This window comes from Bufo gargarizans, chromosome 10, assembly GCF_014858855.1.
Source record: "Bufo gargarizans isolate SCDJY-AF-19 chromosome 10, ASM1485885v1, whole genome shotgun sequence".
In the NCBI taxonomy this organism is placed as follows: Eukaryota; Metazoa; Chordata; class Amphibia; order Anura; family Bufonidae; genus Bufo; species Bufo gargarizans.
In genome coordinates this window covers 16,794,855-16,810,767 of record NC_058089.1, presented here as the reverse complement: position 1 = coordinate 16,810,767, position 15,913 = coordinate 16,794,855, and the positions used below count along the sequence as shown (strand labels likewise).

Genomic DNA, 15,913 nt, shown 5'->3' with positions numbered 1-15,913 from the left:
GCCCCAATTAGTGCCACCCAGAATTAATAGTGCCCCCATTAGTGCCCCAGTAATAATAATGCCCCCAGTTAGCGCTCCCCTCCAGAATTAATAATACCTCCATTAGTGCCGTCCAGAACTTAATAATGCCCCCATTAGTGCCCCCCAGTAATAATAATGCCTCCATTAGTGCCCCCAGAATTAATGCCCCCATTGTGTCCCCAGTAATACTAATGCCCTAATTAGTGCCCCCCAGAATTATACATGGGATCTTTATCACACAGTTTTTCAGACCCTGTTTGGTGGCAGACAGTATATGGGCACTGTATGGCGGTATGCTGTGCACGGCCTTTCCTGGGCGTACAGAGATCATAGCAAAAGGTTTGTCTTTGCAGGGGTCTTTCAGATAATGTTATACCGTATTGCTATGGTGAATACAGGCCATATATCCCAGTTTATTTGCACGCATCTATGGCCTGATCCCGTCTACTGTATCACCGCCATCCTAGATGCTCGCCTTATTGACCTAGGTCATCCTATCTCTACAAAATCAATGCAATGCAAAAGAGATCCATGCATAATCAGGCAGATAATATGTAAAGAACAGAACCAATGAAATAACACGGGGTAAAAAACACAAAAAATGCACCAGATTGTATAAATCCTATAAAAATACATTTTATTAGCACATAAAAAAAAAAAGAAATTAGACCCAAACATTTGTCACATCCCAAATCAGTTTCAAAGTAAGGCCTCATGCACACGACCGTATGTATTTTGCGGTCCACAAAAAATACGGATGACGTCCATGTACATTCCATATTTTGCGAAACAGCTGGACACTGATAGAACAGTCCTATCCTTGTCCTAAGCGGACAATAAAAGGACATGTTCTAGTTTTTGTCAAGTATGATAGGAAAAAAACGGACACGGGTGACAATCTTGTGTGCCTCCGTGTTTTTTCACTGACCCATTGACTTGAATGGGTCTGCGAACCGTTGTCCGTGAAAAAAATAGGACAGGTCATATTTTTTTCACGGACTGGAAACACGGATCACGGACGCGGATGACAAATGGTGCATTAGCGAAGTTTTCCACGGACCTATTGAAAGTCAATGGGTCCGCAGAAAATCACGGAAAACGGAACAACGGACACGGGACACAACAACGGTCGTGTGCATGAGGCCTAATCCTGAGAAATGCTTTTTTTTTTTTCTTATATGCAAATAAAGTGCACTGTGGGCGGGGCTTCTTCATTTGGTGCACCTGGCATCATCACTACCAGGTCTGAAATTTCAGGAAATTACAAAAAAAAAAGAGAGGCTGCAGGTGACGTTATGGTATAGCAGTAGTGCACCAAATGCAACTGCCCCGCCCACAGTGCACCAAAAAAACGCATTTGTAAAAAAGCATTTCTCAGGGGTGGGCGAGAAAGCTGCCGACCCTGCATGGAGGTATGCCTTTTTTTGCAAGTTGTAAAAGATCCTAATAATTAAAGGGACGGTGATGTGCACCCAGTATTTACAGGTAGAGATTTCAAACTATAGGGAGAACAAGGACAATGGAATCCCTCCAATGATTACTACTGCCATTATTATTGATTGACATAGCGCCATCATCTTCCATGGTGCTGTACATATTAATGATGACTCCTAACCTTTCTACACCCTCCATGTAATACCAATTCCAAATCATCTATTCTCATGACTCTATGTTGTGCCATTCCTCTATTATTCCTGCTGGAAGTTTATGAATGAATTGCTAGCAGTTTGCAATGAAGGTCCAGCTGGGTGTTACCAGGTAGGGGGGGGGGTAGCGCTGGCAGCGCTGGGTGGATAGTGTCAGACTGTGCAGGGACACACCGCAAACTGCTTACACCCAGCTGGACCTTCACTGCAAACTGCTGGCAATTAATTTATAAGTTCTAGTAGGGATAATAGAAGAACGGCACAACACAGAGTCATGACAATAGATGCTCCAGAATTATTACATGGGGAAGGCCAGTAGTTACTAAAACAGAACATGTCAGGAGAGGGGACGTGTATCTCATTTATCATTTTCTACGCCTGTTTTAGGCTTCGGAAATTATCTAAATCTACCCCAGCAAGGTAGCTGGTGTAGAGTTAGGCCGGCGGCGGATGCGCCTACGTTATGTTGAGGCTGGCACCTCTACATAACTTAGGCGCAACATGCGCCAGTGCAAGGGGTATTAGGACCAAGTGACCCCAATAATGCAGATGATATGATTGTAAAGGCAATCGCTACTTTTTCCTCAATGAGTTTAATATTGCAGTGGAAACAGTGACACCTACAGGCCATCTTATATACAACACCTTCCAATCAATACAATAGTAATATAATCGTTTATTTATTAAATGGAGGAACGGTCCCTACTTTGTCGTCAGTCCTGGACCATATGTCTTTCGTGAGTGATCGATATATTTGCACCCGTAATGCACAGACCTACTGTGCGTTGGTCGCAGAGGTTTTTATCGAGAGGTCATGTTTGAAGGCAGGTTAAATACCCAACCCCAATTCTTCACCATCACCCCACACGTTGTCCTCAAACTTCCCCGGTGGTGTCGAAAGCCATGTTACTGTAGTGGGTCTTGAAGTGGCTCATTTCTGGTCGGATCACAGAGGGACGCTTCTCTCTGACAATGCCGTTGTCGTACATTGCACCCCTGTTCGAATGACTAACGCGCCGGTAAACGCTGGTGGTATTCCAGGTGGGTGAAGGAGCTTGCTCGGGGTCTGGTGCGTGAGTGCGCGTCTCTCCCATGCAGCATATGAATTTATTCCTAGAAAAGTAGAAAAAAAAAACAGAACTATCTGAATACTGTAACTTTTTTCTTTCCCCCGAAACAGCGCCACCTTTGAGCTGTGTCTGGTAATGCAGCTTATTTATAGGGAGTGTGTCAGCAGTGCCTGCTGAATGTACCGTAATAAGGCCTTTCACTTAGCGATCCTTTGCTTCATTCTGGAGAAAAAGTCATTTTAATCCATATGTTAAGTGCAACGAGGGCGGGTCCAGGTCAGTTTGTGCATCCTTGCTCCTCCTTCCCCCTGTATCAGCCCCTCCCTCTCCTTCTTGATTGACAGGGCCAGGTGAGATGACTATGCAGGAATTAAGAAGGATAGGGAGGGGCTGGCAGAGGAGCAAACGGAAATAAGGGCACCCCGAGTGGCTTGGGCCCGGCCTCTGTGCACTTAACTGCTCAAGAATGAAGCAACGGATCGCCAAGTGAAAGGAATAATTACAATCATATGAGTTACCCCCACAAGGCAAGGCAAGTTTCTGGCTGATGACTCCCTTTATAGAGGACCCGTCCCCGCTCCTGACATGTCTGTTTCAGTAACTACTTGCACTCCCCATGTAATAACAGTTCTGGAGCATCTATTCTTGTGACTATGTTGTGCCATTCCTCTATTATTCCTTCTAGAAGTTATGAATCAATTACTAGCAATTTGCAGTGAAGGTCCAGCAGGGTGTTACCAGTTTGGGTGCGTCCCTGCACAGTCTGACACTGGCAGTGCTGATTGGATAATGTCAGACTGTGCAAGGACACGCCTCCAACTGGTAACACCCAGCTGGACCTACACTGCAAACCGCTAGCAATTCATTCATAACCTATAGCAGGAATAATAAAGGAATGGCACAACATTGAGCCATAAGAACAGATGCTCCAGAACTGTTATTACATGGGGAATACAAGTAGTTACTAAAACAGACACGTCAGGAGAGGGGACGGGTCCTTTTTCAAGTAACCGCATTACGAAGCACAACTTAGGGGCGACCACTGGCATCATTGCATCCTCCGGAGTACACATGCTGTTTGTGATATATCTGCTTATAAAAAAATATTCTAAAATCTGAGTTCTATTTGCTGCGCAGGCGAAAACGACCTATTGTTCCCCGTTATCAGCCATTTCAGCCTAAATGCAATGGGAAGGCAAACAATGATTACAGATTCCGTGCTGCGCCATTAGCAATGCACACGACACCGTCAAGGCTTTCTGGATCTTATGGCTACTAAACACGCAGTGTCAGGGCAGCCATAGAAATGAATGGATTTTTTGTGATTCAGGAGTTACCCCTGTGACCCCATTCATTTCTATGGCTGCCGTGACCAGGGGGGCACCATCAATGAGGCCAGGTGAGGCGACAGGCAGCACCAGGTAGGGGCAAGAGGGGGCAGTGGAAGGGCCATGGGTAGTGAGTCCATTCATTGTGGCAAAGGGGTTAGGTTAAGAAATTAGCATAAGGGGGGGGGGGAGGGTGTCGTTTAAGTTTTTGCCCTTAGGCAGCAGAAAGGCTAGGTGCACCCCTGGCCGAGCAACACAGTGATACTTGGGTGCTTGACACAAAACGAGGCCAAAATCGCAGCATAATACCCTAAGGCCGAATGCACACTGCCGAGAGCGGTCCGTGGTATCCCGGCCTGGATCCCTGCTGACAGCAGGAGCCCACGGCGTCATTGGTTGCTATGACACCGTGCGCTTCATGCCGCCGCTGCGGTACAGTAATACACTCGTATAGATCATAGGCATAGGATGCCAGGCCGGGATACCCGGACGGGCATTCGGCCCAATACTGGAGGGTGCAGGGCGGAGATTTTCTGCTACTCACCCTCTCATGAATACAGCGGCTGTCAATAAAATCAAAAAAATAAAGGCAATGATGGAACCGATAGAGATTATCTTCCAGGCTGTAGAATAACAAGAAACAGGCAGCGAAGAGTTAATCTAGTCAAGGGGATATGTACTGTATATGGATGCAGAAGACACGGGAGAAAGCTCAAAATCAGTTTAAAAAATGCGGTCAAGCGAAGTACGTGTATGCAAAATCCAGGAGTAGTCACAAAGAAATGGTACCAAAAGGGTTAACAATTGGGACTTACTTTGGGTATCCTTTACTATCAGGACATCAGACACTACAAGAGAAAGAAATAAAATACAAAAGTTACGCTAAGTACAACGCGTGTTGTCAGTTAACGGACTCTTCTATCAGGACAGAGATACACTTAGGGTACATGCACACAGCCGTGTGGTTTATGCGCATCTTCCAGCATCCGATCCAAAGTTTGCCCTGGGGCCCATAGAACTTTAGTTACGCCACTGGGCAGGACCTTCTATTCCGCAAAATGCAGGACACACACGGCCGGTATCCGTATTTTGCAGATCTGCAATTGCGGACGGCAAAAATGGCAACGGCCACATGCATCATGCAAACGATCGTGGTGTGTTTTGCAGTCCGCAAATTGCGGATCCGCAAAACACGGATGGCGTACGTGTGCGTTCCGCAATTTGTGGAACGGCGCGGACAGCCATTGATGTAACTGCCTATTCTTGTCCGCAAAACGGACAAGAATAGGACAAGTTATATTTTTTTTGCAGGGACACAGAACGGAGTGCTGTCCGCATCTTTTGGGGCCCATTGAAGTGAATGGGTCCGCATCCAAGACGCAAAAACTGCGGCTCGGATGCGGACCAAGAAAACTGTCGTGTGCATGAGGCCTACGGGTCCATTCACACGTCCGTTGTTTCTTTCCGGATCCGTTCCGTTTTTTGCAGAACAGATCAGGACCAGTTCTGTACCCATTCATTTTCAATGGGTCCTGAAAAAAATCGGACAGCGTTTCCGTTGTTCCGTTCCGCATGTCCGATAAAATATAAAACTTGTCCTATTATTTTCCGTAAAAAAATCGGTTCCTGGTACAATACAAAGTCAATGGATCCGAAAAAAACTGATGACATACGGAAACATTTTCAGGAACAACAGATCTGAAAAAAACGGACCAAAATTTGGGATATAAAAAAATACTGACGTGTAAATGGACCCTAACTCTGAGGATTTTCCCCACTAAAATCCACATGTAATACACTTCACGTGTATATACCCTATAAGGCATTCTGCCCCTGACTGCAATCGTCTTGCAGTCCACAAATTGCGGATCCACAAAATACGTATGCAGACCATGTGCATCCCGTAATCTTCACGGGACCTGCTGTCAAGAAGCCTATTCTTGTCCGCAAAACACACTAGAATAGGACAGGTTCTATCATTTGAGGCCCAGCCACACGGATGCGGACAGCACATGGATGCGGACAGCACACGGATGCGGACAGCATACGGATGCGGACAGCACACGGATGCGGACAGCACACGGATGAATAGGTCCTTGTGGAAAGATGCAGATCGGACAGAGACCAAAAATACAGTCATGTATGAGGCTGCAGGCCTCTTTCACACGAACGGTACGCATTGGCTCCGGATGCGTTCATTGAAACTCGCACCATTTTGCAAGCAAGTTCAATCAGTTTTGTCTGCGATTGCGTTTAGTGTTTTTGTTTTTCCACGAGGGTGCAATCATTTTTTGATGCGTTTTTTACGTAACCATCATTGAAAAACGCATTGCACCCGGACTGAATCCGGATTACAGTTCCATTCACCTCAATGGAGCTTGCAGAAATCCGTGCGCTTGCTGCCTCATTCAAATGAATGGAACCGATTTTCAGTTGCAGAATTTTCTGCCACAAAGTCTGCTGCGTGTCAGGGCGTCCTAAGGCTGAATGATTTCCATGTCTGGAAGATACTTACAGGCCGGGTTATAACAGAAGGCAGAAGCGCGGCCTAACGTATCATTACAGGTATCCGGTTCAAAGCTGCCATTGTTCATCTGTCCAACTCCCCAGTGATACCATGCGAGACTGATGGGAGCAAAAACACGGGTGATAACATACATTGTACTATTTGATACATAATCACACATTGTATGAAGCACAGTGTTAGGCCTCATGCACACGACCGTTGTTCTGGTCCACATCCGAGCCGCAGTTTTTGCGGCTCGGGTGCGGACCCATTCACTTCAATGGGGCTGCAAAAGATGGGGATAGCACTCCGTCTGCTGTCCGCATCCATTGCGCCGTTCCGTTGCAGCGCAATAAATATATAACGTCCTATTTAGGCATTTCTACAATGGGCTGCCTGTTCCATTACGCAAATTGCGGAAGGCACACGGGCGGCTTCCGTGTTTTTCAGATCCGCAATTTGCAGACTGCAAAAAACAGAACGGTCGTGTGCATGAGGCCCTACTATAACTAAAATAACAAGACACATGTGGATTTATGGCATAGTAATATAGCGTTATAATTATAATAATATTGTAACATTATTCAGGGTGTTCCAAAAGTATAGAGACGGCTGAATATGGTTGGGAATGGCGTCCTGTGTGTGGCACGCTGCTTAGGCCTCATGCACACAAATGTTATTTTTTTCAGTTACCGTTCCGTTTTTGCGGGTTATACATCCAGGCCCCTCTAGGACTCTTTTAGTGAGTTCCCCATCACCCCCTCCTCAGGCAGAGAGCTCCATAGTCTCACTGCTCTTACCGTAAAGAATCCTCTTCTATGTCTGTGTAGAAACATTCTTCCCTCCAGCTGTCGCAAAACTACAACTCCCAGCATGCCCTAATTGCTGTAGGCTGTCCAAGCATGCTGGGAGTTGTAGTTTTGCAACAGCTGGAGGGCCGCAGGTTGGGCATCCCTGCCCTAGATGCTGAGGATGTCCCCTCGTCACAGTCCATGGGGAGACATCTCGGTACTGACATATTTATACATAGGGGGCATTCACACGACCGTATCTATTTTGTGTTTTGCATATCTCCGATTCGCAAACCCCAGATACCGGCTGCGTCCACCCCACATTTTCCCCGCACTGTGTAACAAATGCCTTTTCCTGCAAATCGGACAAGAATAGGACATGTTCTACTTTTCTTGTGGGGCCGCCGAATGGACATACGGATGCGGACAGCCACGGTGTGCTGTCCGCATCTTTTGCAGCCCCATTAAAATGAAAGGATCCTCATCCGGTCCGCAAAAAAGCGGAATCGGACGTGAACCGAAAATATGGTGGTGTGAATGCACCCTAAGGCCTTGAAAAAGTTTTCAAACCCCTTAAACTTTTCCAGATGTTTTGACGTTACACTCACACACTTACATAACAAGCGAGCAGGCGGTAACAGTCGGTTGGCAACCACTACCGGCAGCCATTTTTAGTGCCCATAGGGGAGTGTGATCCTCACTGGCAGTCATGAATCAGGAAGATCAGGATGAACTGATCTTAATAATGCAGAGATCTGTAGGGCTTACCTTTGGTCTGCTATGGTGCTTGCATTCATTTCTATTTGCTCCTTTGTGGCTATGGTCAATCCATTCCCTTCGCAGGTATTGCTGGCGTTTTCATACGAAGGGACAAGACGTAGCGGTATAAGAAGCTCGTGCACAGCCCCTGAGAGCACAGAATGGCAGTACTTCATCAGTACATCATACATGACCTGCTCTGCTATGTGTGACTAGCTCATTATCAGCTCCTGGTACACATATGTAAAGTCTTGTCTACTTTATAGACCAGGGGTCAGCAACCATCGGCGCTCCAGCTGTTGTGAAACTACAACTCCCAGCATGCACACTTGCTAGGTTGTCCTTGTACCTCCCAAAGAAGTGAATGGAGCATGCTGGGAGTTGTAGTTTCAGAACAGCTGGAGTGCCGGAGGTTGCTGATCCGTGATCTGGGCACACTGCACCACTATTACAGTCCCTAGTGGTCCTTGGGCAAGGGGCGCCAACCCTGCTGATCTCGCTCCTATCCATTGCAGGATGTTCTGCTCAAGGCCCCATTCTCAACTTGCTTTGGGGTCCTCCATGAACCAGGAACACCCCTGCATTGCTGGACAAAGTGGTCAGATATTAGGGGGGCCCTGGGTACGTGTATCACAGAAGCAGTCTGGGGGGCACCTGGAATAAGGGCCAAGCACCCAAATATTCCTCTCCATGGTTTTAGAGGGTCAAGTAGATAGCCACCGGACCCTCTCCGACTGTTCCCCATCGTAGTTTCATACCCTTCTTCTACAACTGACCATCATTTTCTCTGCTGCACCTGAGAGCCATGCGGTTCTCACCAGTGAAAACTGTCAACCCGCTAGGGGTGCACCAACCACGAGGCGAGGTGAGGCGATTGCCTCAGGCAGCACCAGGTAGGGGCAAAAGGGGGGCAGCCGAAGGGGGATTATCTGTTTCTGCAGTATAGTACTGGGAAGCACAGTGGGCACAGTATGTGGCGCTGTCTTACCCTGCATGTCATGTACAGTAGGGCTGGAGGGAAGGGGTTGGGTTAGGAAATTGGCATTGGGGGTTCGGACCCGGATAGGAGAGGTGACAGATCTCTGATGGGCAGGCCTGCCAATTGAGATGTCTGCAGGTGCGAACTCACCTGAGGAGCCATTCACACAGAATGTGGATCTGATATTTGGACAGTCTCTCATCAAGATCCCAAGGTTGTAGTCAGAACAAGCTTCAAATGGCGTCAGACGCAGCATGACCACGCGCTTCTCCTCGATCCAGCCCCATCTGGGTGAACAAAACAACGCATCGCTATAAGTGGCCCCACAAGACCTTCCCCGCTATTCTCATTATAGTTTATTTATACAATTCCAGGAGGAATAGCAAAGGAACGGTCAAAATTCTCCCAAAATTTTTATATATATATTTTTTTTTATGCCGCAAATTTGGGGTTCAATATTTTGCAGGCTATATCACAGCGTCTGCCATACTTACTTGCATAACTCATAGCCATTTCTAAACGCAAAGGTGACATTCTCCAGTGTCGCCAATCTGCTGGAGTGCATGGCGCAGGCAACTTTGGCTCCGTCATAATCCACGGTGAGATTATTTGGCATGAAGACCCCCGAAATAACTGGTAGAGAAAAAAGAAGACCCTAATAAATTAATCTGATACATAAACAGATATTACTTAAAGGGGATGTCCACTTTTTATAATCCCTGCTGTCACCTGCAAGCGTTTAATTTCCCTGCAGCGCCTCCGCAGGAGAAGTGAAATATTGGGCTGTATAAGTAAAGCGTGGATGAGACAGGTAAGTGAGAGAGAGCCTTTTAGTGGGCGATCAGCTCCATAAATCAAAATGGCTGACTATTTTGCAGCTTCTTTTCCCAGTTAAGGAACAACAGCTCCGGAGCACAAACAGCTGCTCTAACAATTAAAATATTCAGCATACTAAGGCCTCATGCACACGATCGTATCCATTTTGTGGTCTGCAAATCGCGGATCTGCAAAATACGGAAGCAGCCCTTATTTTACTTGCAGGTTTATTGTCTTCAATGGGTTCATGGTGCGGACATATTCTATCTTTTTGAGGAACGGACATATGGATGATCCATGTGCTTTCTACATCCGTATGTCCGTTCTGCACAAAGAGCATGTCCTATACTTGTCCGACACAGACCGCCAAATGGATATGGTTCTGTGCATCATGAGCACTTGTACGTTTTATTATTTTGATGAAGAGGCTCTTTAGCACCTGTAGGAAGGCGCAAGGGTACGTCATTGACGGAAGGTTTGTGTCACCGAGATTCCTGGCCTCGGTGAGGTAAGAGCCGGTAATTTTAAGGGTCATCGGCAGTTAGTGCTGACTGACACTATTTGTTAGTTAGTATGGCTGTAGAGCTGATCCGGGCCGGCTCTTACTGGGAGCAGCCAAAGTGCAGGGTGGGTGGCTGCTCCCCACACTCCAGGCCGGGTTTTGGCTGGGATATAAAATCCCAGCCAGCAGTCTCAGCTGTGTGGACTATCCTCCACTTCACAGTGAAGCTGTGGTTTTGGGAGATCTCTGCGCTGAGGTCTGAAGGCCGCCGTACAGCCTGCAAGTGGACTTTCTGAGGCTGAGCATTCAGCCGGGTGTGAACTGACACCCAGGATACCAGGTGAATGTTATTTTTTTTTTTTTTTGTGTGTGAACAAGCACCAGGCCTGAAAAGGGACTGTTCTGTTATATTCTGGGTGTGAATAAACACTGAAGATTGACTTAAAACCTGGTCCATTGCCTCCGCTTACCTGCCTACCAGAGCGAATCCCCACAAACCACATATGGTGTTATCTGGTCTTGTAGTCACTTGAATTGTATAATCATGGTAACAGACTGCAATACCTGACATAATCTGTGGTCAAGAGTGGCGCTGTTTCTGGGGGAAAAGATCTAAATCAGCACTGTGGCCCCTTCATTCTCAGAATAAGTGAGGGCCCCGTTTTGGTATTTGTCATGGAGTCGCCATTGCTTTACTACTGACGTGTTGTCATGTGTTGGAAGCAGGAAACGTGAGCAAATGTAAGCATCTGGCTGGACAGCTGGGTCAGAGCCAGGGGCGCACACAGACCTCATAGGGCCCCATAGTAAAACTTAGTATGGGCCCCCTGCACCCAGTTTCTCAGTGTACGTGCATCAGTTACTCCCACGCAATGCAGAACATGCGCAACGCCACAGATTTCTGATTAATTAATATTTTTTTCTTTTTTATGTTTAATCATATTTTATTATTTTGAAAGAATAAAAGTACAATACAATACAGCAAAAGAGACGCCTACACACTAGGCGCTCTATATGAGGTCATAATAATTCTGAGTCAAGAAAGTACAACATGAGTTCACAGAGAAAATATATGACAAATCAGTCTTTTTTTTTTATTTTTTTAAATCAAGTGGAAGAAATTTTAGTTAAATATAAATTGTAATAAAAAATTTGCCTTTGGCCTCACCCACTTTATCCGACTTTTGTGTGCTTCAAATATATGTCGCTCATTCTGAACACAATATTTCTCAACGTATTCACACCAGAAAACCGGCAAAATACATTGATAAATCTCCTGCTTCTGTTCTATCACAAAGCTAGCTGCCTGCAGCCACCACTAGAGGGAGCTCTACCATACAACTACCATGGAAGCTGTAATAGTCTTTTTTGCTTTGAGCTCCCCCTAGTGGCCGCTGTGTTTTCAAGTGGGGGAGAGAAGAACAAGTTCCTTCCAGGCCCCATAGCAGTCGCATGGGTTACTTCTATTGCATGTACGCCAAAGCAGCAGGTCTTGTCAGGGTTCCTAGTACGTAGTAGCTAACACCTACCAAAAGTGGTCCAAGAAAAGACAACCGGTGACAAGATCATGGCTCCCAAGGCTCATTGTTGAGTGCGGGGCGAGGGAAGTGCTGACTAGCCCGTCTGGTCCAATCTCAGAAAAGAGCTAATGCAGCAGAAATTGCTGACAACGTTACTAAGGGTCCATTCACACGTCAGTATTTTTACCTTTCCAGATAAACGTTCCTGTTTTTTGCGGATCCGAAAATCTGGATGACATGAGGATGCTTTTAGCATGTCTTCCAGATTTTCGACGGATCCATTGACTAGAATGGGATGACGGAATGCAAAATCGGACAAATAGTAGGACAGGGTATATTTTTTTCCAGGATCCGAATAACGGAACCCACGGAACGGAATCACGAAATCGGAGAGCACCATGAGTGCTGTCCGATTATTTGCTGAATCCATTGAAAATGAATGGATCCGCATAACGTTCCGTTTTTAATCGGAACGGATGCGGAACACCAAAACGGACGTGTGAATGGACCCTTATAGAAAGGTGTCGGGAAACACAGGGCATCACAGCTGGCTATGTAGGAGGGTATGTAGCTGAAGACCGGTCACCGTGCACGTACTGACCCCTGACCACCGCCAACAATGGCCGGGTGAGCAACAGAACTGGACCATGAAGCAATGGAAGAAGGCGGTCTGGTCTGAAGAATCAAGTTACATCATCTGGACGGCCAGGTGGGTGTGCGCCATTTACCGGGGCCCATAACACTCTAGTTACGCCACTGACTGACGCCATGATTAGTTTTATCCAGTTGTCCTATTTTACAGGACTAAAATTAGCCAAACTATTTTTTTTCTATAGGGAGAGGCTACTGTGTGGATATAATAAAGGTCTGCAAGCAAAATTTTAAATAATGTATATTTTTTAACATCCTATTCTGCAAATAAATAATTGTAATGATTAAAACCGGAGTACCCCTTTAAGTCAGTAACTCGTTGATTAATTGCACTTACTGGTAGTGGACCTAACCAGAGTTGCACTACAGTCAGTGGGGCGGTTATTTTTATTTTTAAATTATTTACTTTTTTATTTTTTTTTGGCAAGCTGTTCTAAGACATGGAGATCTGCTAACACTACTATAGACACAAGCCCCAACAACACCGCCATGGACGGGGCGTTATACACGGCGTACCCTGGAAACGGCACTGAAATATACAACCTGGGCTATACCATTAAGGCCTCATGCACACGACCGTTGTTGTGTTGCGTTCCGCAAAATGGGGTTCCGTGATCCGTTTTTGTTTCCGTGTGTCTTCCTTTATTTTTTAAGTCAAGTTTGCCATGCAAATGATAGGAAAAAAACGGGCGCGGACACGGATGACAATCTTGTGTGCCTCCGCGTTTTTTCACGGACCCATTGACTTGAATGGGTCCGCAAACCGTTTTCTGTGAAAAAAATAGGACAGGTTATATTTTTTTGACCGACTGGAACCACGGATCACGGACGACAAACGGTGCATTAGCCGAGTTTTCAACAGACCCATTAAAAGTCAATGGGTCCGCAGAAAATCACGAAAAACGGAACAACGGACACGGAATGAAACAACGGTCGTGTGCATGAGGCCTAAAGCAGAGGCGGACCAATTGCAAAATCTATAACAGCGCCCCCTGTGGGCCATCTTAATACTGGCGTCCGATGCACCTGCGACCTCTGTACTCCATATAGCTCAGGCCCTTTCTTAAAACGACAGGGGCCAAAATGGGGTGAAAATAGGACAGTAGACGATCGCACATAAATGACACTTACCTTGTATAGGATCGGTAGAACATGAGATGCCAACGATAGAGAGGAGCAGAGAGAGGCGTAAGGTTTGGGGCATCATGCTGACTGTCTCCACTCACGGTCGCAGAGGTCTGCTTTCTGGAGGGACTGTGCCGAGCTTCTTCTGACTCTGGAGGGAGGATCTGGAGCCAAACCTTGTGACACAGACCGGCCTCCACCCCTGGGGCTACATTCAGGGCTGTGACGCGAGAACGCACCTGCAGCTGTGTCATAAGCCACATTCTTGCCCGTCACTGTATTATACCACCAAAGGCCCTTTACTATCATAGAGCCAAGCGGCGGGAATCCCTGCCATCAGCTTAAAGGGAATTCTGTGCTAATAAAGGAGGATCCCGTATTCAGGATCCTGATCTCTTGCTCAAAGAGCGTCTCTCGCTCTGGAGGACCTGTCCTGTCCTCCATTACACAGACAACCCATTGATTTCAATGGGCATGGTGTAATACTCAGTTTTCCCTGCGGTGGCGCTGCAGGGAAATGAAACACCTAGGTCTCTTTCACACGTGCGTGACGGATTAGGTCCGGACGTGTTCAGTGAAACTCGCACCATTTTGCAAGCAAGTTCATTCAGTTTTGTCTGTGATTGCGTTCAGTGGTTCTCTTTTTTTCCGCGTGGGTGCAATGCGTTTTGATGCGTTTTTCACGCACGTGATAAAAAACTGAAGGTTTACCAACAACATCTCTCAGCAACCATCAGTGAAAAACACATTGCACCCGCACCTGTTTCCGGATACAATGCGTTTTTCACTAAAGCCCCATTCACTTCTATGGGATCAGGGCTGCGTGAAAAACGCAGAATATAGAACAATTTTCACCCAATGCAGAACTGATGCGTGAAAAAAATTAAACGCTCATGTGCACAGACCTATTGAAATGAATGGGTCCGGATTCAGTGCGGGTGCAATGCGTTCACGTCACGCATTGCACCCGAGCGGAAAACTCGCTCGTGTGAAAGAGGCCTTAGTAAGCATGTGTTCTCAATGGGGGGGGGGGGGTAATTCAACATGCCTGATCCTTCCTTTCCCTAACATCATCCTACAGCAGGAATCAGCAACCTCCGGCACTCCAGCTGTAATGAAACTACAACTCCCAGAATGCTCCATTCACTTCTATAGGAGCTGCAAGAGCAGATGGGCCTGTGTGAATGCTGGGAGTTGTAGTTTCACAGCAGCTGGAGCGCCGTTGGTTGCTGACCCCTGTCCTACAGCATAGACCCATGAGATAGAAAGCCGGTCCCACCAAAATCAGCCAACTTTTCTCATATGGCTAGGATTATATCATGCTTTTAGGAAGCTTAGATCCTTGACTCATAGGATTCATCAGCCGGCAGGTATTTTAAGGCGGCCCTTGAAGTTCGTCCTACTGTCCTCCGCTTATACGAAAAGCTGCCCTTGACGCACGCGGTGCTTAGAAATCTCGGTGCAGCTCACATGTAACGTGTCCCACCAACACCCAGATCGCACAGCGAAGAGGATTGTTTTCATAGGCCCAAAAGAAATCAAAGAGCAGGAATCCGGAGGAACGAGTTCTCTACAATTTCTACTGAATCTTCAGCCTTTGGCAGCAGCCAAGCAAGGTGAACATGGCTGCTGCGCCTCACTTAAAGAGTAGGGATGAGCGAATCGACTTCAGATGAAACATCCGATGTCGATTTGTGTAAAACTTTGTTTCAATACTGCACGGAGCTAGCGCTGCGTACAGTATTAGAATGTATTGGCTCCGATGAGCCAAAGTTAGTACTCTCACGAGACTTCGCAAAGTACTAACTTTGGCTCATCGGAGCCAATACATTCTAATACTGTACGGAGCGCTCGCTCCGTGCAGTATTGAAACAAAGTTTTACGCGAATCTACTTCGGATGTTTCATCCGAAGTAGATTCGCTCATCCCTATTAAAGAGCACCTGTCACCTCTCCAGACATGTCTGGTTTAGTAACTACTTGCATTAATGCCCCATGTAATAACAATTCTGCAGCATCTGTTCTTATGACTCGGTGATGTACCATTCCTTTATTATTCCTGCTAGAAGTTATGAGTGAATTGCCAGCAGCTTGCAGTAAAGGTTCAGATGGGTGTTACCAGTTTGGGGGGGTTGTCCCTGCACAGTCTGACACACCCACTACTGGTAACACTCCACAGTACCTTTTCTGCAGACTGTTT

At 46.6% G+C, this 15,913-nt stretch overlaps 1 protein-coding gene across 1 annotated transcript; it reads right to left on the bottom strand.

Moving 5' to 3' along the window:
- Window positions 1-1,997: 1,997 nt before the first annotated feature.
- On the bottom strand, window positions 1,998-13,991 carry LOC122921056. The gene is made up of 8 exons (XM_044270949.1): window positions 13,721-13,991; window positions 9,595-9,733; window positions 9,251-9,387; window positions 8,131-8,269; window positions 6,581-6,690; window positions 4,881-4,913; window positions 4,610-4,688; window positions 1,998-2,780 (listed from the first exon to the last, which is right to left on the bottom strand). Exons 1-8 carry the CDS (start codon window positions 13,794-13,796, stop codon window positions 2,543-2,545), a joined length of 951 nt encoding a protein of 316 aa, XP_044126884.1. The 5' UTR covers window positions 13,797-13,991; the 3' UTR covers window positions 1,998-2,542.
- Between the last annotated feature and the right edge of the window lie 1,922 nt (window positions 13,992-15,913).

Excerpts from the sequence above, each read along its gene's own strand:
- LOC122921056 (XM_044270949.1), bottom strand. The coding sequence starts at position 13,796 with ATGATGCCCCAAACCTTACGCCTCTCTCTGCTCCTCTCTATCGTTGGC. Across the intron at positions 6,691-8,130 it reads AGCACCATAGCAGACCAAAG|TCTCGCATGGTATCACTGGG; the intron begins GTAAGCCCTACA and ends TGCTCCCATCAG. Across the intron at positions 4,689-4,880 it reads GATAGTAAAGGATACCCAAA|CCTGGAAGATAATCTCTATC; the intron begins GTAAGTCCCAAT and ends GTTATTCTACAG.